Source organism: Carica papaya, chromosome 2 (genome assembly GCF_054855325.1).
Source record: "Carica papaya isolate Zhongbai chromosome 2, ASM5485532v1, whole genome shotgun sequence".
In the NCBI taxonomy this organism is placed as follows: domain Eukaryota; kingdom Viridiplantae; phylum Streptophyta; class Magnoliopsida; order Brassicales; family Caricaceae; genus Carica; species Carica papaya.
In genome coordinates, this window is record NC_142310.1 from 5,659,179 (window position 1) to 5,681,471 (window position 22,293).

Below are 22,293 nucleotides of genomic sequence, written 5' to 3' on the forward strand. Positions count from 1 at the left end.
TTCTAAACTTGTGATATATAGATTATAGCTTCATGTATTATTTTCTTAAATTTTAATTTTATATTTTCCAATAGCATCAAATAATTTTAAAAAAATAAGAAAAAAACATACAAATTACGTTGTTTCGCTAAATTTTTGTCGTTGAATATTTTATTTATTTAAATTTTAATTATATTTATATGTATTATCACATAGCTCTTGAAAAAATTAGATAACACTTTAGTGAAAATGTCACTTTAAATATCTAAATAAACAAGATATATATGCCATATCCATTTTCATTAATTTTAACATCAATTTATTTTGATTCTCCTATCAGTAATCTCTTGAGTTTAAATTAAATAAGATGAAAATAATATGTGTTACATCATTTCTTTTATTACTGATAGTTATAATCAAAGTATAAATTTTATTTTATTTTTAATTATCATGGATTTTTAGTATAAGAAATACCAATAAAGTATTACTTTTTAATGGACGAAATTAATTTTCTTGATGAAATAAACTCACATATTTTTAAAATTTTACCATACTAGTTAAGCACTGTCAATCTCGAGATTGATTCTTACTGGAGAAATAGCGGCCGGATATATTTACACAATTTTACGATTGCATTATATATGTATATGTGTGTATGTGCGCGTGTGTTTATCTTCTTTCCTGAGGGAAGGAGCTTTATGGGAACCTTTGGATTTTGAGCGAGGAACAGAGAGCTTCACTGGAGAATCCGAGTGAAACCAGAAAGAGAATCCGAGGGGGGGAAAACACAGGTACTTTTCGGGGAAAGGGGACTTTCTGTTGATGGGGTTTTCAGGAATCAGAGCTAGATTTTGCGAAGTGAAGACTTAAGAGTGAAAGAGAGTATCGGCAAGGGGTAAATAATCAGACTTAAAGTTTTTACAGTTTTTGTTTGTTCAGTTAGTATTTGAGCTTGAGAAAAATGAAATCCTCCCTTTGTTTGACACCACCGACTGAGTGGCTAAATGCTTCTCTTTATTTTCCTCTTCATTTTCAGTAAGGATGATTATTTAGAAGCTGCTTTTTTCCCCCCTTCTCTTTTCTCTCTTTTCTTTCTTTCTTTCTTTCTGGTTATTCTTCTTTTCGTCCCATTGCTGGTTTCTTTCTATGAGAGCTGATGAAACGTTGAAAGGAAAGGTTTGATTAAAGTGTAATACTGGCATTGGGTTTTAATTTTGGTTTTTGCATATTGCTTGTTTGATGAAATGCCAAAATGAGTTTTCATTTAGTTTTGGGAACACTTGAAGTTGAAATCCGAAATTGAACACTAATACTTTGATTTGAGCTTATATATGTCCTGTCTTCTTTCTCACTTTTTTTTTTCTTGGAGATATTTGTTAGCCTCGCAGTTTTTTGTATTCTTCACTTTACATGAATGCCATCAGTGGGCTCTTTCTCTCTCTATCTCTCTCTCTCTATATATATATTTATCTTTTTAATATCCGGTGTTTTTGCATGCTATGAGTAAACTGTATACTCATTTTAGGATACTGACATGATGAGGCATTTTATGTTCTTGATGAGGGTGTTGAAATAGATTTCTATGTACTTTGAGAAACTTCTTCTGGAACTGAGCTAAACTGTTTGTAGAAAGTCCTGAGAGAGTTCTGTTGGGTTTTCCTTGATGTTTTGTCTTACCTTCAAACCTGTTCTGCCAGTGAAAGATAGCATAGATTTTTCTTTTTGCTATTTGAATCTTCAAATTGAGATTGTTGTATGATATAGAGAAAGGGAATCGGTATATGTCTGCCTAGATTTGATCATGCTGTTGTCTGCAACTTCCCTTCATGGTGGAAGGTTTCTTTTGGGGGTCAAGATACATCATCATGCATGTCATTGTGTAAGCAAAACTAAACATGTTGTTTGGGGAATGCTTTGTCTGTCTTTATCTGTTGAGAAAGACACATGATGCCTAGTTTATGTATAGGAATGCAATTTTCATGCTTTCCTATGAGTTTCTGCTTATTGGCATCATAATTTAGATAAAGGTGTGAAGTTGTAATAGTTATCTCATGAAACTTGTAAATCTCAAATAGATATTGTTCAGAATGGGGAGATGATAATAGTAACAATAGGAAAACCTACCTTGTAAACTAGAAATAAATCAAGAAACCTATTAAAGATGGTGATTTGAGCTTGAGATTTATAACTACACTTAACAAAGCCCTTCTTGGAAAATGGATTTGGAGATGCTGGAACGAAAGTAATAGTCTATGGAAATCAATCATATTGTGCAAATGGTTCAACAGTGACTATCATGATCCACTAAAATTAAAAATAGTACATTTGGTTCGAGCCTTTGGGAGAACATCTGGAAACTAAATAATATCATTCTACAGCACTCTAGTTGGGTTATTAGGAATGACAACAAAATAAGATTTTGGTCTGACATATGGCATGACAAGTCTACTTTTCAAACAAAATTCTCTCTTATTTATGCTATTGTCAGGAATAAAAATATTTTGGTTAAAGATGCTGCAGTTCTTGACAATCTGGACTTTTAGTAGGTGTCAGTATTCAGAAACTTAAAAAATTGGGAGTTAGAGGAATATTTATCTTTGGTATAAACTCTGTCTTCAATTCAAGTTTATGACAGAGAGGACAATCTAAAATGACTACTCTCCAAAAATGATACTTTTACTGTCAGATCTCTCTACAACCACTTGGCGGACAATCTTAATTAAAACAACATTACTTTCCCTTCCAACATAATATGGAAATTGGGTACAACTCCAAGAATTTCATTCTTTACTTGGGAAGCTATAAAAGGCTGTATTCTTACCATTGACAACTAAATGAAAAGAAGTTTCATGATCGTCAATAAATGTTTTCTATGTAAAAATAATTTTGAAACCTGTAACCACTTGCTTTTGGGCTGTTCGGTTTCACAGCACTTATGGAACCCATTATTAGTCTTATGGGGCTGTCTTGGGTCATGAACAATAACATTCATGCTGAACTCCTAGCATGGGAAGACTTCAGCAGCAAGAGAAAAATGTTAAGATTAATTCCACTCACCATAATATGGGTCCACTGGAAAGAGAGAAACAATCGTGCTTTTGAAGGAATAGAACTTGATTTTAATAAATTCATTAATTGTTGGTTTCACTATTTTGGGTCATAATATCGATTGTCTTAATGATTTTGGTTTTGTTGTCGATAGTTTAATTGACTTGTAAATATATTGTAAATGGGTTGTGCCCCCTTGGCACTCTAACATCAATACGACTCCATATTTTTATTTCAGAAAAATATATATTATCCAGAATGGGCAACCATAATTTTCCTAGACTTTCCACTTTGCTTATGATGTGCTAAAGGTTTGTCTAATTTTATGGGAGAGCACACCTGTATAGACCTGTTTGTTGGAAGTGCAGATATGTCATTGTTTTAACTTTGTAAATCCATGGGCGTCATGTCAGGAAGGCCAAAGTAAGGTAAACAGAGACTTTCTGGTGGCTTTTAAAAAGGCAGTGAATAGGCAGAAAGTTTTGAAGGATATGATCTGCAGATGCTGAAATTGATTACTTTTGTGTGAGTACTGCCTCTGATGTGTGAATGCATGGATGAAACACGAGCTTTGTCTTTGTATAATCCAAAATCAGTAAGGCATGCTTGGAGGCTGCAGAGACCTTGAAGACTGTTCCTCTTGATTAATCTTTTATTTGATTTTTTCATGTATTTAAATCACACTCCTTAATCTGGTTTTTAAATAATTAATCTCTGAAGTTTAGCGGATTTGATGTGATGTTGAATGTTAGATTAACACGCTTGTGTGTTAGTTAAGACAAACAAATATATACAGTTTAGGCCTTAAGTAATTAGTCAACATCACAAGTTAGTTGTCTCACATCATCCACTCTATACTATTTTAAGCTCATTTCTCTGTTATTGACCAGTGCATAGTTTTGGTATCTGTTTTTGCTTTCAATAGAATCTATGGTAACTCTTTCAATTGTAAATCAAGTTTGACGTGCCACTACATTACCGATTGGAAAAGGGGAAGTTGTGAAACGAGGAACGGAAATATGCTTCCCTTGCAGTTGCAGCACCAGTTCTGCCTCCCTAAGCTTTCCCATCGCCATCGTTTTCTGGGAAACAACCAACACCATCCCCAAAGCTACACCCTTTTCAGCAAAGCTCGCCATGCTCCAGCATACCCCTCTCTTGTACCTAGCTCCTCCTCCTCTTCCTTTATCTCCGGTTCCCCAGGTAACTAATTCTTCTCTTTGTCTCTTTGTTCCTGTTTCTTCCATTTTATGAACAATCTGCCATCTTGCGAATCAAAATTTAAGTACTTGACTTGTATACTAGTGAAGTTAGTATATTTTCTTTCTTTTCTCTTTGCCATTTGTTACTTTGTATAAGAAAGAATGTTTTCTTCACATTGAATCTTCAGAGCAATTGTTGGATGCCAAAAGCAGGGAGAATCAAAAGAGGATAGCTGGAGTTGATCAGGATGAGTTACTTGATCCTCAACTGCTAGCAGACCTTGATAGCTGCTTTTGCGAATTCCAAGGGGTCCACATACACCACAAAGTGTGTGATCCCCAATCAGAACCATATATCTCATTCCAGACCCAGACTACTATTTCTTCTTCTCAACTTCCTCCAGAAACCAAGAAAGTGGGCTTCCCCATGATTTTGTTGCATGGATTTGGAGCTTCTGTTTTCTCATGGAACCGTGTTTTGAAGCCTTTGGCTGAACTCACAGGTGCCAAAGTTCTTGCCTTTGATAGACCCGCCTTTGGCTTGACATCCAGGCTCATCCATTCTTTCAATCATTCAAGCATCAATGACACAATACCATTGAATCCTTACTCTATGGCGTTTGCCGTATTAGCTACCCTCCACTTTATTGATTTCTTGGCAGCTGACAAGGCAATCCTGGTGGGGTATGTTTCTCATTTTTCCAATTCTGCTATGTTTCATGGCCGACAGGAAAGATAAGGGCCGCAGTAGTTTTACTTGGTTATCATATTAGGGGATTTCCTTTATCAGACAGTACGATTCAGTATCTTTTGCCGGATGGATGATAAACAACAATCTATTTTCTACCATTTTTTTCATTAATTTTGCTTTTTCTCATTATTCTTCGGAAAGAAGAGGCTGGCTTTTGTTTTGCATCTCTCTGAACTTCTAAAGAACTTGACGTGGCAGGCATTCAGCTGGCTCTCTTGTGGCAGTTAATACATATTTTGAAGCTCCTGAGCGTGTTGCTGCTCTAATCCTGGTTGCACCAGCAATATTGGCTCCCCCTCTGATGCCTAAGTTTGTTGAAAGAAATAATAAAACTGAAAGAGCCAAACCAGATTCAAGTAACATGGGGAAGCAATTCTACCAGCTGCGTAAGACTTTACTTAGGTTTAGCATGTATATTGTTCAATCCATAATGCAAATTGTGAAAGGAATTGCAGATATGCTCAAGTCTCTTTATAAGAAAGCACTGTTAGCCATTTTGCACTCCACGCTAGCTGTAAAACTGGTATTGATAGTTCTTGCTATTTTATTTTGTAGTTTTCATTTACTTAATTAGTTATAGACCTTTTCAAGTACAAGCCATCAAATAATTCGGAACTTGGACATGGATCCAAATTGCTGCAGCTCAAATCAGCTGAACTCAGAAGAATAATGATATATTCTTATTGATATAAGGACTGTACATATTGATATATTACCAAAAGAAAAAGACCTGCATCTTAATTCAAGATATCAAAGTCTTAAGGCAACTAATTTGGATTTTGACTGTTTTGACATTTATGAGGAGATTAATGCCATATGATAGGCAGTCTATATGGACATGTATGTGTATATATATATTGTCCATTGTATGGCATGTTCAAATTGTTGTCTGTGTTCAAGATTTTTGGCTGTTGAAAAATGCTCAGTTTTCAGCTCTTGTTTATGTATTAAGTTATTCATTTTCCCTTTTACCTCTTAAACAACAAGTTCTCTTCCTTGTCTTTTTGACAATAACTTGCTTCCTGGTTCCCAGGTAAGGCTGCTAATCGATAAATTTGGCATAGCTGCCGTAAGAAGTGCATGGTATGATTCAAAACAAGTTACCGATCATGTCCTACATGGTTATACAAAGGTGATTTTTCTAATAATTTCTCATTTCTTCTCAATTATCGAGGGGTAGAACGAAATTAAATACTAAACCACGTAATGGCTTAACTAGCCCTTGTTTTCTTGAATAGCTGAATGGCTCTTACCTGGAATTTACTAATATATTCAGCCATTAAGAGCTAAAGGTTGGGACAGTGCTCTAGTGCAATTCGTGGCAGCAATGCTTACAGATACAAGGCCACCTCTGGCTAAAAGGCTCCACAAAATATCATGTCCTGGTAATAATTTGAAAATATAAAACTTGCCCAGTTAGAGCTGTTACAAGTGGATGCTTAGTTTGAAAATAGTGTACTTGAATCCAAAATGAGAAAATTTTCAGGTTCTGTTTGATATTAAAATAGTTTTAGTTTTCATTTCCTAATTCCATGCATGTTTCTACATTTCAACAAGTATGATAGTTGAAACTTGAACATGAAAACAATGTGCAGAAGATAATAGTGAAAATATGGCGTGAGTTTTTAGAATTGGTTATGTTTATACTTGCGAGCAGCACAAACGTATACTACTCTGACATGTTTTTATCTATAAACACACACACACTTGAAGGATTTTGAAAATGTAAACAATAAAATGTATGCATCTATGAAACACATTTTAAGAAGATTGAAATTGCAAAGCAAAAAGCATCGTCGTCTTTTGTGCAGCTGTAAATTGAGAAGTTGAAGTCAATAGAGTACCGTACCTAGGTCTGTCTTAAATTTAATTAAGGCTATTTGGATGAATTGACCATTCGTCTTCTTTGATGAAAAATTCTTTTTCTTGGCATATATGTGATTTGCTTACTGTATGTGCATATTGATTTCAGTGTTTGACTAACATATCAAATCATGACTGCTACTTCTTGCACTGAATGTCTCTTTCATTATTTTAGTAGTTACAATGCGATGCTGACACTAATCATTCTGCCATGAAATTCAGTTCTGATTATCACAGGTGATACAGATCGTATTGTCCCCTCCTGGAATGCTGAGCGACTATCCCGGACCATTCCTGGATCTACTCTTGAAATAATTAAGAATTGTGGGCATCTGCCTCATGAGGAAGCAGTGGAAGAATTTGTTTCAGTTGTTAAAAAGTTTCTGCAAAGAGTTTTTGATGGGCAAATGGAGCATAGTTAGTCTTTCGGCACTCATCCTTCAGCATTTGTTTAGGAGCAGAATGGTAAATTTTATATATTTACACAATCAAATTTCAGAATACTAAAGAGTAGTATGGCTAACTGCCCCAGGTAGTATACATAAATAATCTTTATTCTTGACCTTTGTAGAATGTCATAACGACATTAAAGCCCCATCTCCTTTATGACCCACCAAATTAACAAATCACTCTAAACTTCTGTTAGGGTTGGATTGCTGGATACAATTTGATACAAACGACTTGTTGTAGGTGTGAAAAACAAATAGAGCTATCTCATTAGATATATGTGTAACAGGTAGGATTAGTACAAATAACCAAGAAATGCTTTCACTAATTTCTGAGAACTAACTTGAAGCTTCTTCTGTAGTTGATTTTTTTCAAGAATTTTTTGAGAGAAGATAAATTATTACAAACAGGCACAAAAGGGATGCCATCCCATATATAAATGATCTATAAGGAAGAAATGTGAAAAATATCAGAGATCACTAAAACTCCATCTCAGAGAGGATTGCCTGTAAACAAGACAGGAAGGGCATGGAACCAATTATACTTAATAGTAGCAGAAGGACAATTGATTCTTCAAAAGCTCTTATGTTTCCTTCTTACCAAGTTACCTGAAAACAAGGCGTCGAGGGATATGATCTTCTTCTAATGAGACTCTAACTTGTTTAGGAAATTAAAGAAACAAGTTCAAAAGGTAACCTTGTGAAATAGTTCATATTTCCAAAAATTCAAGCCAGGTTGGAATGGCCTGTTTAGTTCAATCCTGTTGTATCTCCATTCTATTTCCTGAACATAATTGCATGATATGTAAAAGTAATCATAATTTTCATATTTGATTTATAATGGAATAAATGCCATTTCTGTACTAGATTACGTGGTGATGAGTTTCTATTCGTACTTGTCTAGAGAAGAATCATAAATTTACCGAGTATAAATTTAAAATAAATTAGAATATTATTCTTTGTCGGTGTTAAATAGAGCCCTCCAAGGAAAGTGACTATGGAGATTCATGACGGAGCAGGGGGGTTTCTAGAGGAGGTTATTGAGGCAGGGCATAAAGTGGATGGTCACTGTTGGTTCTCTACAAATCCTAAGGGCCTGGAAGAGAATCAGTATGGAGAGGGGACAATTGTTTGAGTGCATTAGGTGGAGAGTCCATTAGGGGGACTCTTTGCCATCAATTTTCGAACATTTATGCTGTTGCTCTTGATAGGGAAGCGACAGGAAAAAATTATATGGTGGTCAGGACAATGATGAGGATTTGTGGGTTGAGCTGAAGCAAACTTAAATGACCAGGAGGTCTTCGAATATAAGAAATTATTGGAGATGGTATAATTGTTCAGAAGGGGTCAGTCTACTGGAAGTAGACCGTGTTGGAAACTAGACTCTTATATAGTTTTCACAGTGACATCATATTATGATTACCTTCATAAGGGTGAGATGGAGGAGGAGGGTTTTCCTAATAGGCTGATTTGGAATGTAAAAGCAACTTCAAGGATTGCCTTCTTCACATGGGAAGCTGTTAGGGGGTGCATTCTAATATTGAACAACCTTGTTAAAAGGGGAACAATTCTTATGAATGGGTGTTTTCTGTGTAGGAGAGAAGTTGAGTCCAGTAATCATTTTCTCTTATGGTGTCCATATGCTCAGAGATTGTGGAGACTAGCTTATGGCCTTCTGGGTTTGGATTGGGTTGTTGCTGGTTTGGTGAAGGAGTTTTGTGCTTGAGGTGAAATCCGAGGGGATAAGAGAATGAGACTCATCCTGTTGGCTACTTTTTGGGTGATTTGGAAAATTAGGAATAGAATGGCTTTCAGGGTACTGAATATAATTTTGATTAATGCAAAGAACAAGATATATTTTTTGTTATAAGGATAATCCACTATATTCTATCGAAAATTTTGGGGACCTTATAGATATTTTGATTGACTTATAAATAGTATATTCGGTTTGCACTTCCTTGGTGCTTGTGAATATGTGTACTTTTTATTTAAAGAAAATTAGAATATTGTTCTTATTCCAACCTTTGTCATCTTTTTTTGTATTCTATTCCTTTTCCATAGAGTTAGCATTTTGAACCAAATGTAACCTAAATCTTACAATTATTTATTTACTCAATGTGTTTCTTGCTTAAAATATTATCTTTACTTTATGGTTCAGATGCATAAGGAGGGGCAAACTTGATGCTGGCTTTGGTGTTTTTGAATCCGAGTCGCTGAAATGGCCTGATTTATAGAGTTTGATGATGTAAAAGCAAAAGTACTCACATATAATTCTGCACGAGATAGGCAAATATCCCTTCATATGACTTTTTTTTTTGTGCTTTGGTGATATGTTCATATATAATCCAGTCAGCTTCTTGACTTTATATGCTTTTTCCGTTCCTTTTTATTCTTTTCCAGTATTAGGTGTTTGACCTAAAAAATTGCTCATTTCTACCCCCCATTTCTGACAAAAATGTCTAAGAGTTAAGATCAGGTAATGTTTCTTTACATGCTTGTGTTCTTAACTTCGTAAATTCTCAGGTGATGATTTTTTTTGTCTTTTTAACATTGTGATGGTTTCGTTATTCCTGAATCTGATAAATGTTGATTCTGTAAATTTACTTCATTACTATTTGATGTTTTATCTTAAACAGTCCGGGGTCATGTTACTGATTTTTTCTAAGGCTAGTAGCCATGTTCCTATTAGATTTTATTTCATGGTTTGAATATGGGGTTAATTGATCTCACAACTTTTTAATTGATTCTATCTGCAGGAAACCAAAATCAAATCTATCAGTGACAACACAAATAGTAGTCTTTAGGGTATTGAAAACTTGAACCTGTCTAATCTATCAGCGGTGGGCTTGACTAGGAGAATCAAGCCCAGGAGAATCTTAGTTTCTTAGAAGATCGTCTCCTGGAGCTCTTTGATCATGGGAGGGGTTTTGTTTCGATAGCCCCTTTCTTAAAGAACATGGGGCTTTTAGTCAATTGGTATTTTTGGTGTAAATGGGGGAGATGACGAAGACAAGAGAGCTCCATTATGCAATGATCTTAGGAAAGTGAGGCTGAGGAGGCAGGCTGACCTGTCGGTGATTGGGAGAGACTTCAACATGATCCTCGTTGGGCATGAACATTACAATAGCTCAAAAGAAGGATATATATGAGGAAGAGGACATCCTGCCACATTATCGATTTGTGGCAGGATAAGAAACTTTGATATGATGGCTTCATGATGGGTTTCTTGTTGAGCAATTATAATATCATTAAAAACAATATCAGTTTATTTAAGGAGTTCTTCTCTGATGGAAAATTTATGACCAGTCTTATATGTACTTTCTTGTTTCTTGCTCTGAAGATTCAAGATGCTGGTAATGTGAGAGCCACCCTAGATCAATAAGTTTGACTACTTATACTCACAAGTTCTCGTACATGGTATTGGCATTTTGCCGTAGCAAAGTTTTTGGGGAAGACAAATTTGCTAACTGAGGTGGTAATGAAGGTGGTAACGTTAATGTTAGATTGTCTTGGTATTTTTTGCTCTATTTCTTGCATCGGATAGGCTTAGGCAGTAGGTGGTGTGAGGGATTAAAATGGTACATTTTCTGTTCTTCTTTTAGGGTTCTGGGGTTCTTGTTTATGGGGATCCCACCACTTACTTCGACTCTATAAGTAATTTTCTTAAATTTCACTGTTACTTCATAAGAATCTGGGATTGGTTCCAGTTTCTTTAACACATGGCTAGATAGGGTTGGAATAACCCGCATGTTGTCATCCCTACTCTTGGAAGGAAAATATTTGGACTTTGGAAGAAAAATTACACAAAACAGAAACCGGTGCGCAGAGATGCGGGTAGCTCCAAAATTTTGACCTATACTCTAATGGCTTTAGTTTTGAGTTATTAGAAAAATCAGTCAAGAGGGATATTTTGGTGCAAAAATTATGGTGTTTAAAAAAACGTCCCAAGTGTCCTGATCAATACAATTTGTCATTTAATGTTGTAATTATTGTAATATCACCATTAGCTCTCAAAATGATTAAGTCAATTTATAACAAAAATTACCCTAAATACGTATTCCAGTGCACTTTTATGTCTCTTCAATCCGTCACAGTTATTTGGGATCCACTTGCAAACAAAGATGAGCTTTTTGCAGAGCAGCCTTGAATTCACATGAAATAATTAACACATTCGAATTTGATTAGGCCATTTTTTTTAATATATTTTCTTTTTTTGCCAATTAATAAATGTAATGTGAAAATTAAACACTAAATTATGCAATTATTGGGAGGATTTGCAATATATCTGCATCATATATATGTCATATAGTGCAATGTATGAATATATATATATATATATATAAATATATAAAATATACAAACAATTGATGGGTTTGTTCTTTGTTCAGTCTATTGGTACTTATAATGTGTTGCAGTATAGGTGGAAAAGCCTTTTCTTTTGACCAATTTAATGATGATAGAAGAAGAAGAAGGTATTATTTTTGAATTGGATGCTCTGTTTTCGCTGCCAAAAAATATAAAATTATCAGTGGTCCAAAACCCAACAAGTAAAATTGGGTCAAAAGTAAGCAAAAGAAAAGCTCCATGGACCATGACCATGCAAATTTCACATGTGCCATTCATTGTTTACCCATTTGAACTTAGGTGTGGTACTGAACTTCAATTTCACAAATTACTTAGAATTTGATTTTATCAAAGTTTATATTCCATGTGTGTGTGTGTATATATATATATATATATATATTTATGTATATCTATGTGTTGATGTACATATTTGTGTATGGATGTATGCATATATGTGTAAAATATGTTGTACTTATGTTCGCCCATCATTTTCTTCCGGGTGTTTCCTTTTTATCTTCACATAATAATGGGCCGGGAAGATAAACATATATACATATATATATATATATATTATCCTTTTTATCTTTTTAAATACTAATTTTGAACTACTCGAAGCCTACAACACGATACAAAGCAAGCCTTTTTACCAACCCACCTTGTGATATAATTATGAACGTGTTATAATCATGCATATATAAATATATAATTACATATATGATAATCTCATTAATGTTAATTTTTCTTTTGTCGTTCTTATCAATATTGTTAAGTAATGATAAAAATTAGTGTTTACAATAGTTTTATATACCTGGATATCAAATCAACTTTGAGAATTAAAGCCAGACGTGACGCAATTGAGAGGAAAAAAAAGCAACAATTAATTAACCATATATATATGATTAGGTCCCCTAATTATAGCGCATATATATATATATATATATGTATGCTTTATGTCTTTTTTATAGTTTATATACAAGTATATATATAAAAAATATATATTATCGTAATTAATTAAAATAAGTTATATAGGCCTCTCATGTAATTATAACTCATGATCATCCGTGACCAAATCCTTTCATCAGCAAGTGATTAATTCTTAATAATAATGATGAATTAAATCTGACCTACTTAGAAGTTTATAGGTTAGGAATCTTCTCGTCGTGACTCAAAATCTTGTTCAACGATATATATGTATGTATGTATATATATATATGTGTGTGGAAACCTGGCTAGCTACTATAACAGTTGCATGAGCACTAGGGTAGCTACCATGTTTGACATATTCAACAGCTATCTTACTATTTATTTAAATTATATCACAAAGATTCGTATTTATGTATATCGACTATAGTTTTAGTTATTTATTTAAATTATAATATTTGTATCTTAAATTCGTTACGATATTAAAATTTTACATTTTGAAATATATATTAGTGTTTACGTAATTAATTATTAAAATTTTGAATTTGAACTTTTGGTACGTATAATTACGATGAATTATTAAACTAGTAATAATTGGATCACTACATTATATATGAAACGATACATGTGAGTCATATGACTTGCATTGATGCAATTTTAAACTCTATTGTAGTATTTTATTTTGTTCTAAGTATATCGACATCGCTTATTGATTAAGTAGATCATATACTAAAACGATGTAACTAGAAAAAATTACTTAAGAGTTAAGATATGGATTGAAGTAATAATTAAGAAGGTCACTTATTTATTTTAATTATTTTATGTTAAAACTTTAGGTTATTATTATTATTTTTTTTTTGGCTCAATTCTTGGTCATAAAGGTAGGTAATACATAGGACAAATTACCTTTCATTGATAAAGCCCAACACTAAAACCCTAGCTAATAAGACATAGTGGCCCCATTAACTTTTCAAATAATATTGTTGACCAAAAAGTTTGCAATCCTTAATTTGTCTATTTAATTTGATTATGTTATTGATGATTAAGAAATGGGGGTATGATTTTAAGATCATTTTAGTTTGGTAAATGAGTGAGACTTACAAAATTACTAAGATTATGCCTTAATTAATATAATTTAATTACTCTAAAATTAGTATTAATTTTAATTTGTAAGAAAAAAGAAAAGTTAATTGGAATGGATTAGAAGGGGATCAGACAATCCCAGCTTTTACCTTTTATATGACATCATATTCCAACAAACTCATAATTTTAAGGCCATCACATCATTAGACTTAATTTATAAAACTATTAGCAGCATAAAATCTTATCTTCTAACCTAATGATGATGATGATGATGTTCAAAATTACACAATTTGATAAAATCTATATCACCTTTTATATAATTGTAAATGTTAATTTCGAGGTTGATGATTGCTAAATTCAAGCCAATTTGTGGAGAAAATTGCAATAGCATTTGATATGGAAAAGCACCTAATCAATTTAATCATTTATTACACTATAATAGTAATATATATATATATATATATATATATATATATAATCTCTATATACATTAGCCAATTGTTATTTACTATTATGTAATTGTTAATGGGTAATTTTGGACTAGTCTTTACATCGACAATATGTTATTCTCCAATTTAGTTAAAGATAAGAGTGGTAATTGAAATTTTATCATAAGATTGTATGTGTGGTAATTGCTTGTTTCCCTCGTCATTAATTATATAAATACATATACATATATATGAATAAAATAGTTGTGTTTTAACTTTAGAAATTTGTTTGAATCTAGAATTACTATGTTAGTCAAGGAATCCGTCTCCACATTCGCACTTAATTAACAATGTCATTTCATAATCGTTTTGCTACGATTTGTTGGTTGTACATCAATGCTTTGATTATTTGGAAAATAGGATAAAACAAATCTATATATATGTGTGTGTGTGTAAATGATCAATGTAAAATTAATAAGTGCTCTAATATGTGCTAGCTTCCACTCACGATTTTTTATATATGATATGATATGATACGATATGTATATATATGATATATGTGTGTGTGTGTTTGTGCACGCTATGAATTGATGGGAAAGCATTTAGAAATTTTGTTTGGCTCGTATAGTAATTGATTATTATTAGTAAATTTTTATAAAATTTTAAATAGTCTTAAATATTTTATAATATTTTAACGTATTTGTAGACATAAAAATATAAATTATAATAGTATAATTTAATAAATTGATGAATTATAAAAGGTATAAATATATTAAAAAAATAAAGTTAAATAATTATATTTTACTCGTTAATTCATTACATAACAAATCAAATAAAATATTATTAAACTAATATATGTGAGTTTAGCAAAATGAGATTTTATACCCTTTTGGATGATACACGGGGTTACCCCTTTCAAATAAAGACGTGGAAGCCAATCAATTAATTTATGATGTTTCTAAGAAGATTTTAATAGCGAGTTAAATTTTAATTTTTAATCTTAAAATTTATAATAGTCAGATAATATATTTTATTTTTTTAATATTTTTTTTAAAAAAATAAAATTTAATAATTGAATTTGATTGTATTCTCCCTATCAAAGTTCCTCCTACATTTTATTGGTCAAAAGGTTGTGACTAATAAATTCTTATTGGTCGGTTCTCAAGACATATTACTCATCATTGATTTATAAATTTTTATAATTTACAAAATAATTATTATAGTTGTTTTATTTTGGTCCTATTTTTTTTTTCTTACAAAATAATTATTATTCATGCTATATATTAAAATAGGTAAGACGAGGGAGATTTTGCACCCATGTTTTAGTTACTCAAAAGCGGTACTTATATTAATTAAGAAGTTGATATGTATGTATACATATATATATATATACACACACAATATAAAGAATTTGACTTTGTAGGTTGGCTCTAATGTGTTGTTTGGTTTGAAATTTAATTGGGTGATAAATGATAAAGAATATATATATACGTATATAATGTTGTGTGGAAATCAGTGGGTTTCTAGAAATGACAAAGAATCTAAAACGCTTATATGATTGAGCACATGTGGAAGAACGTGAAGGACTGAGTACCAAGAAACAACAACAACACCAACACCAGCATTCCTTCTGCAAATTCACCCCCAAAAAAAAAATATATATATATAAAGAAAAGAAAGAGAGAGATAACAAAAAAAGGAACATCTCTCAAAAGTGAAAGCTGCCATGGAAACAGAGAGAACATCTCACGCCTATACATACAAACACACACACACACACACACACATGTGGGTTTTGATACCCACATTTCTTTTTTTTCTTTTTCACAAAATTAATTAAAACCTCCTCACTACTACTATTACATATAATCTCTTATAACGAAATATATCTTGATTTAGGGTGTGTATGCCTTTTTTTTTTTTTTTTTGTTAGATTCGAATTTGAGAAATAATATATTGTAATTTTACATAATAAATTATGGAGTAAATCACTTTGATCCAGATCGCGTAAAAGTATTTGTTTTTTTAATCATTTTTTGTTATACGATTAGTATTTATATTATTTTATAAAAAAATTATAAATTTAAATTTATATATATATATTTTAACTAATATTTTGTATTATAAAGTGTATAAATATTATTTGTCTTTTTTAATTTTTATGATCTTGATTTACGTATTAATTTATCATATAATATAATATAATATAATTATTGCTTGGATTTTTGTGCATTTATAAGTTTAGTTGTTCTTCATGTTTATCTTTTTGGGTTTATTGAGATAACACTATTTTGCACTTTGATTTTTTTTTTTTTCTTGAGAAATTTCAATTTTGGGATCCCTCTATCTCATCCCTACCATCCAACCAGCCGACCAAAAATGGTCTTACTCACTCATATATATTCATCACTCTTGTGAGAAAGAAAGAGAGAGAGAGAGAGAGAGAGAAGTGCTTTTTTGACAGTTTATAGGTAACTTTATTCCATGCTAGTAAACAGCCTTGATTGTAGCAAAAGCAGATCCAGAACCCAGATTCCATTCTCTCATTTATATTTTCTCTCTCTTTCTCTCTCTCTCTCTCTATATATATATTATATATATATATACGCATCTCAATTATGATGATAATATAATGAGCCAAAGAAAATGTGTCAAATCCATGTAATTAATTTGATACCACTGTTTCTTTTAAGCTTCTCTGTTTAATCTAGCTTTCAAATTCTGAAGCACCATCCATCATTCAAATACATATAATCACTTTAGACAACCTACAAAATCTGACTGGACATATATATATATTTATAGATGTTCTTGTTATATGAACATGCTTTTGACTGTTTCGTTGTTTTGTCTGGAGTAGTCTAAGGGTAAAGAATGAGTGATTTGGTATGAAGCAAAGTTCGAGAAATTGGATAGTGTCCTTTGCATGGTTTTTAGTGGCTTTCTTGGCGTTTCTTTAGCTTACTCTCTTCTTCTTTGTCCAACTCTCAACTCCCTTTTTTGTTTTTGGCCTTTGTTATCAACTGCATATATATATATATATATATATGCACACCCAAACACACACATATATATACACATGTAAGAAATTATATATGTTTTGGTCAAATTTTCCTATAATGGAACAATCATTTTAGTCATCAGCACGTACACAAAACAACAAAAATAAGTACTACACACGATCTCTTAGTCATGAGTTTATTTTTTTCTATAATTAACGAATCATTTTGTTAAAATCTTATGTTTCTAAAATTGTTAGAAGAAAGATATATATACATATATATATATATATATTAGAGAGTGAGATTGAAAAGATGATACATCACACGCTTAAGGCTCAAACAAACATCGGCGAAACCTTCAACCATAAGCCTGTTGTATAGTAAGCTAGACAATATGTAATGTTGTGTGATTAAGTCATTATTACACGTAATTACTGAATTATATATTATGAAGCATTAAAAAGAATGTCATGTATCTAACTTCTTATCGTATATTTTCGCAGGGAGCAAACGAATGGGTTTTCAAGGATCAAATGTACTTAGGTCGTCATTAATTAATTGAACTGAGTTAAACTTACAATATTTAATTATGAGAACTAAAGAGAGGCATAAATATACATGCACACACACACACACACACATATATATATCTCTGTACATGTTTCAGAGCTAGAGGGTGACCATGAACAAGCTGGATTGCGATTTCGATTGATTCCATTTAGTCTCCATTGGGAATTAACGAACATCATACAGTAGTTTATGTCTATGTATATACATACACACAAACATATATAGGGGGAGAGAGAGAGAGACTGCTAATTCTGCTGCATATTGAAGGTGGCTTTTGATCCAATACATGTGGTATACATATATACATACACAACTTTGAAGAAGCCAAAAGAAAAGAAAACCCAGATAGTGATTGCCACATTATATAATATGTTCTGAAATTTAGCAATGAGATCACAAGTCCCTTCATTGGAAATAAAGTAGATTATCAAAATTGTTAAAGAAAGAAGATATATAGACATATCATTTCAAGGACAATCAGTCAGTAATTGTAGCAACAAATATTAATTTAAAACTCTCATTAATTGTCAGATATTGATAATCAAGACTCCATGGAAAACACATTATATATATATATATCAGCTCGGCTCCTACTTTTCTGTAAACATACCCACCATACAAATACAACAAAACACAGAAAGGAAGAAAGAAGAAATAAATAAACAAACAGATGAAGATAAAAATTCAAGAAGCTGCCTACCATTTCTCAACTTTTTTTTCCTTTAGCAATAATTCATGATGAAGATCAGAAGACACCAAGAAGTAATTCTTTCCGTGATTGACCCATCTTTCAAATTGATCGATCATCATCATCACCATCATCGTCTTCTAATTACATCTCTCTCTCTTGATTCCAAAGTTAGAATCTTGTATAACTTTGTACTCCATTGGAACTCTCTCTCTTTTGTTCACTCTCTGATGAGGATCATCATTTTCATATTCTCTTACTTGAAAACCCCTGTAGCCAATTTCAAGTACTGACCAAAAATATATATAATATATGAAATAAATAAAGTTGGATTGTTGGTTTGTTTAGAAAATTAAGAGAAGATGAATATAGATCAAAAGTGGAATATCACAAGAGATGAGTAGTGGAATTAGAAGATGCAAAACCAGTCAGATCAGTCCATGCAGTAGTACTACTGCCACCAGCCCAGTACTGATTGTGATCATTATTATTATTCCCTGAAATATTTCCCAAGAAATTCCTCGACAAATTCAACCCTTTTTCTCGATCATTTTCCTCCATTTTCACGGCAGCCAAATGGGTCGTTGTAACCCCACTACTGATCATTTCCAGTACTGGCTTTGAACTCGACCGAAGCTGAGCTACAAAGCTTGATTGCTCAACACCAGCTTGCTGATTATGATCCCCATGATCAAATGAATACAACCCAGTTGTTGGCGATGGCTCTAGTCCTGTCAAGAAAGGAAATTGCTGAACTTGGTTCAGTCTCCATTGCTCAACAAGCCCATTTGAACCCCCATGAAACTCCATATCCCCGCCTCCCGCGGCCATGGAAGCCTGAATTCCTCCGAAGTTTAACCCGATATCAGTTGAATTGTAGCTGCCTAGGTGGTGTAAAGGAGGCAAGATTGGTAACTGTGATGTCATCCGGCTTATTATATCACTGTTAGAAGCCATTGCTGCACCAGAGGAGCTTGTACTAGGCCCTGCATGAACTTGGCCGGCACCGGCGAGGTCGGCTATGGCAGCTGGAGACTTTGATCTGCTAGAACTATTACAGTTACTGTTACTACTGTTACCGCTACTCCCTTTGCTCCGCTTGTTTCTTCGACAACCGCCACCGACCGGAACATTTCTCAGTGCACCGCCACGTGTCCAGTACCGTCGGCAAGTCTTGCAGAAGTGACGAGGCTGAGTGAGGCTGTAGTTGTTGAAGTAACAAAACTTGGTGTTGGTGGACTCACATCTGGGACACTTGAGCGCCGCCTCGGGTTGCGGTATCTTTGCGAGCCGGGCCCGCTCCGCCATCGATCCCGGCCTGATTCCGACGCCAGCTTGCGGAGGAGGAGGTGGAGGAGGAGGAGGAAGATGAGGGTTTTGATGAGGATAATGATGCTGATCATTACTGTTTACTCCTCCTCCTTCTTGATGTTGATTTGCTTGCTGCTGAACATTGAAAAAAAAAAAAAAAAACAAAAAAAAAAAAAAAAAAAGTTCAAGAAACCAATTTATAAAAAAAGAAAAGATTAAAAGATCAAGCAAGTGGTATATTCAAGAAGAAGGGTATATATATAGGAATATTATTCTATCTTTTGATGATTTAACTTTTTTGGAGAAGAAGCTAGCTAGCTTTGGTATAGCGATGAATATCAATGGAGGAAAAAAAAATTATTTCAAGTTGAAATGAAATTGAAGTAATATACCTGGAGTGGCCAGTTGGGTGGATCTAGATAGACTGGAACAGAAGAGAAAACCATGGTTGATGATGAGAGCTTTCTCTCTTTTGTAAAGGGTTGATGGGGTTTATGAAGATATGGTGGATTATCACATCAAAGAAGAGGGAATTGCAGAAGAGAGAAAAAAAAAAAAAAAAGAAAGAGAAAGATGGGAAAAAAAAAAGATAAAGGAAGAGGGAGAGATAGAGAGAGAAAGAGAAAGAGAGGTGTTTATTTATTTTTGTTCTTAGCATCTCCCTATCTCTCTCTCTCTCTTTTTGTTTTATTAATAAAAATTCTTTTTAGGGTTTTGTGGGAAAAACAAAACCTTACTGGTTTTCTTAACATGTAAGCTTCTTTTTATGCTCTAATATTAAATAGTTGAATTATTTATAAGTTAAATTCAATATCTAATTTTCCAAAAGTAAAATTATTAAGGAAAATTTATTAATTTTTCTCATAAATTTCTTAATTACAGTCTCATTTTAATCTTAATACAAATTAATTAATTAATTACTATGAACTGAAAATTCTTCAGACACTTCAAAATAAATAATAGATAAAATTTACAGTGGCGGGGCCCAGAAGAGGAGATTAATTAGTGGCTAAAATTAATATGGCCATGCATGTAACAAACATAGAGAAACCCTAAAGAATTAATTATTAGTAATTGATTATTATAATAATGTGAATTATTAGATAATTAAATTAATAAGATTAAAATAATATATATATATTTTTTGGGAATTAAGAAATAAAAAGTTGAGTCTTGGTGGGGTGGTCTTGGGTGGACTTGTCACAATCGAATGTACCTTTGTTTCTTGGGGCTGTCCCAAATGGGGTTTTTTTTTTTTTTAATTAAAAAAAATTTGCATGGAAAATATAGAAAGATTTTCATTTGATGTCCCTTTACGTAGATTATTGTTACACACGTGTTAAGGTAATTAAACTTTATATATATATATATGTCTTACTTAATTTCTCAATAACGTATATTAACAATTAATTAATTTGCCTGCGTTATATTATATATTATTATGTGTACTTCTTAAATTGGGTTTGTATATATCTATGCATATATGTATACATACACTATATATATATAATTAATTTCGCCCAATATCTAAAATAGAATTTTCCAAAAGTGTGAAACAATGTGGAGTAAAATTAAGAATGTATATTCTTGTGGCTTTTATTTGCTCGGCTAATTCAAAATTCTTAGCATATTATGGTAATTATATATATTATTTATGAAAAAAAAAAGTCTACATACACATACAAATATAAATATTTCTTTATATTTATTCTTTAACAAGAACTGGTATACCTACCAAAAGAATGTTCCAATTACACACATACTTTTTTTCTATTATTGACCAAAGCATTAACTGTGTTAATTTTGGAATACCCAAATAAGGTAATTCTTCAAATAATTAAAGGGTATAATTATATTCTAAAATTTTATTGTTAGTGATTTTTATTAGAAATTTGTATATTTTAATAATTAGATTATATTTATACACCAATAACGAATAAAGATAATCAAATGTATTTATCTTTTTTCATTGAATTAATATTTTTAGAAGTTATTTATAATGGGATTTATTATATTATATTATATTATAAATAAATATATATATATATATATATATAGAGGAATCATTTGGGATTTGACTAATGATCACTTTCATATATTAATTACATTTAATGAGTGTATAATTATTGTAATTTTTGGTGGTGGGGATATAATGATTCTAATTAGTATTGTGAAATTAATTTCTTGATATGAGAGAAGATTATTCAAAAGGGACCAATATATGTACATATATTGATCCCTTTATTAATTAATTAGTGAAAGACGTTAAGTAAAAAGTTTCTGTTGTATGTATGAAAAACCAAAAGACGTGTTCTATTTGTAAAGGTCCACAAACCCAATATGGTTTTTCAATTTCATAAGCACCAAAAAAGCCACGTACGTAGATATATATATATATATATACATACATACATGGATAATACATATATATATGTAATAAATACGGAGTTATAATCAAATCAATCATCAATCTACTTGTGTTCTACTACGTATATCCAGCTCAATCATTCAATTTCGACGCTGATTCAAGACTTGTTCACGTAATTTATCATAGAAATAGCTAGCCCACGTATATATAAAAAAGGATTTATGATTATACAATCAATCTCTAAAATAAGTAAATTATGAATATATATCTATGTATATATATATATATA

General features: G+C 32.0%; 2 protein-coding genes across 14 annotated transcripts; one reads left to right on the forward strand and one right to left on the reverse strand.

Moving 5' to 3' along the window:
• Positions 1–623: 623 nt before the first annotated feature.
• LOC110825487 (alpha/beta-Hydrolases superfamily protein) lies at positions 624–10,693 on the forward strand. Of its 12 annotated transcripts, XR_015816862.1 has the most exons (10): positions 626–874; positions 3,986–4,230; positions 4,418–4,913; positions 5,179–5,503; positions 6,014–6,112; positions 6,257–6,365; positions 7,066–7,308; positions 9,448–9,575; positions 9,690–9,765; positions 10,046–10,693. XR_015816862.1 is itself a non-coding variant. In XM_022055967.2 (8 exons), exons 2-7 carry the CDS (start codon positions 4,047–4,049, stop codon positions 7,263–7,265), a joined length of 1,413 nt encoding a protein of 470 aa, XP_021911659.1. In that variant the 5' UTR covers positions 625–874; positions 3,986–4,046; the 3' UTR covers positions 7,266–7,308; positions 10,046–10,693. The 12 variants fall into 12 exon arrangements, 5 of the variants coding, with proteins under 5 accessions (XP_021911664.1, XP_021911659.1, XP_088069056.1 ...); XR_015816865.1 differs by lacking the exons at positions 9,448–9,575; positions 9,690–9,765; positions 10,046–10,693 and adding exons at positions 7,490–7,579; positions 7,652–8,911 and having other exon boundaries at positions 625–874; XR_015816864.1 differs by lacking the exon at positions 9,690–9,765.
• Positions 10,694–18,125: 7,432 nt separating this feature from the next.
• On the reverse strand, positions 18,126–20,268 carry OBP3 (OBF-binding protein 3). Of its 2 annotated transcripts, none has more exons than XM_022055904.2 (2): positions 20,029–20,268; positions 18,126–19,768 (listed from the first exon to the last, which is right to left on the reverse strand). In XM_022055904.2, exons 1-2 carry the CDS (start codon positions 20,080–20,082, stop codon positions 18,713–18,715), a joined length of 1,110 nt encoding a protein of 369 aa, XP_021911596.1. In that variant the 5' UTR covers positions 20,083–20,268; the 3' UTR covers positions 18,126–18,712. The 2 variants fall into 2 exon arrangements, with proteins under 2 accessions (XP_021911596.1, XP_021911589.1); XM_022055897.2 differs by having other exon boundaries at positions 18,126–19,771; positions 20,029–20,260.
• Between the last annotated feature and the right edge of the window lie 2,025 nt (positions 20,269–22,293).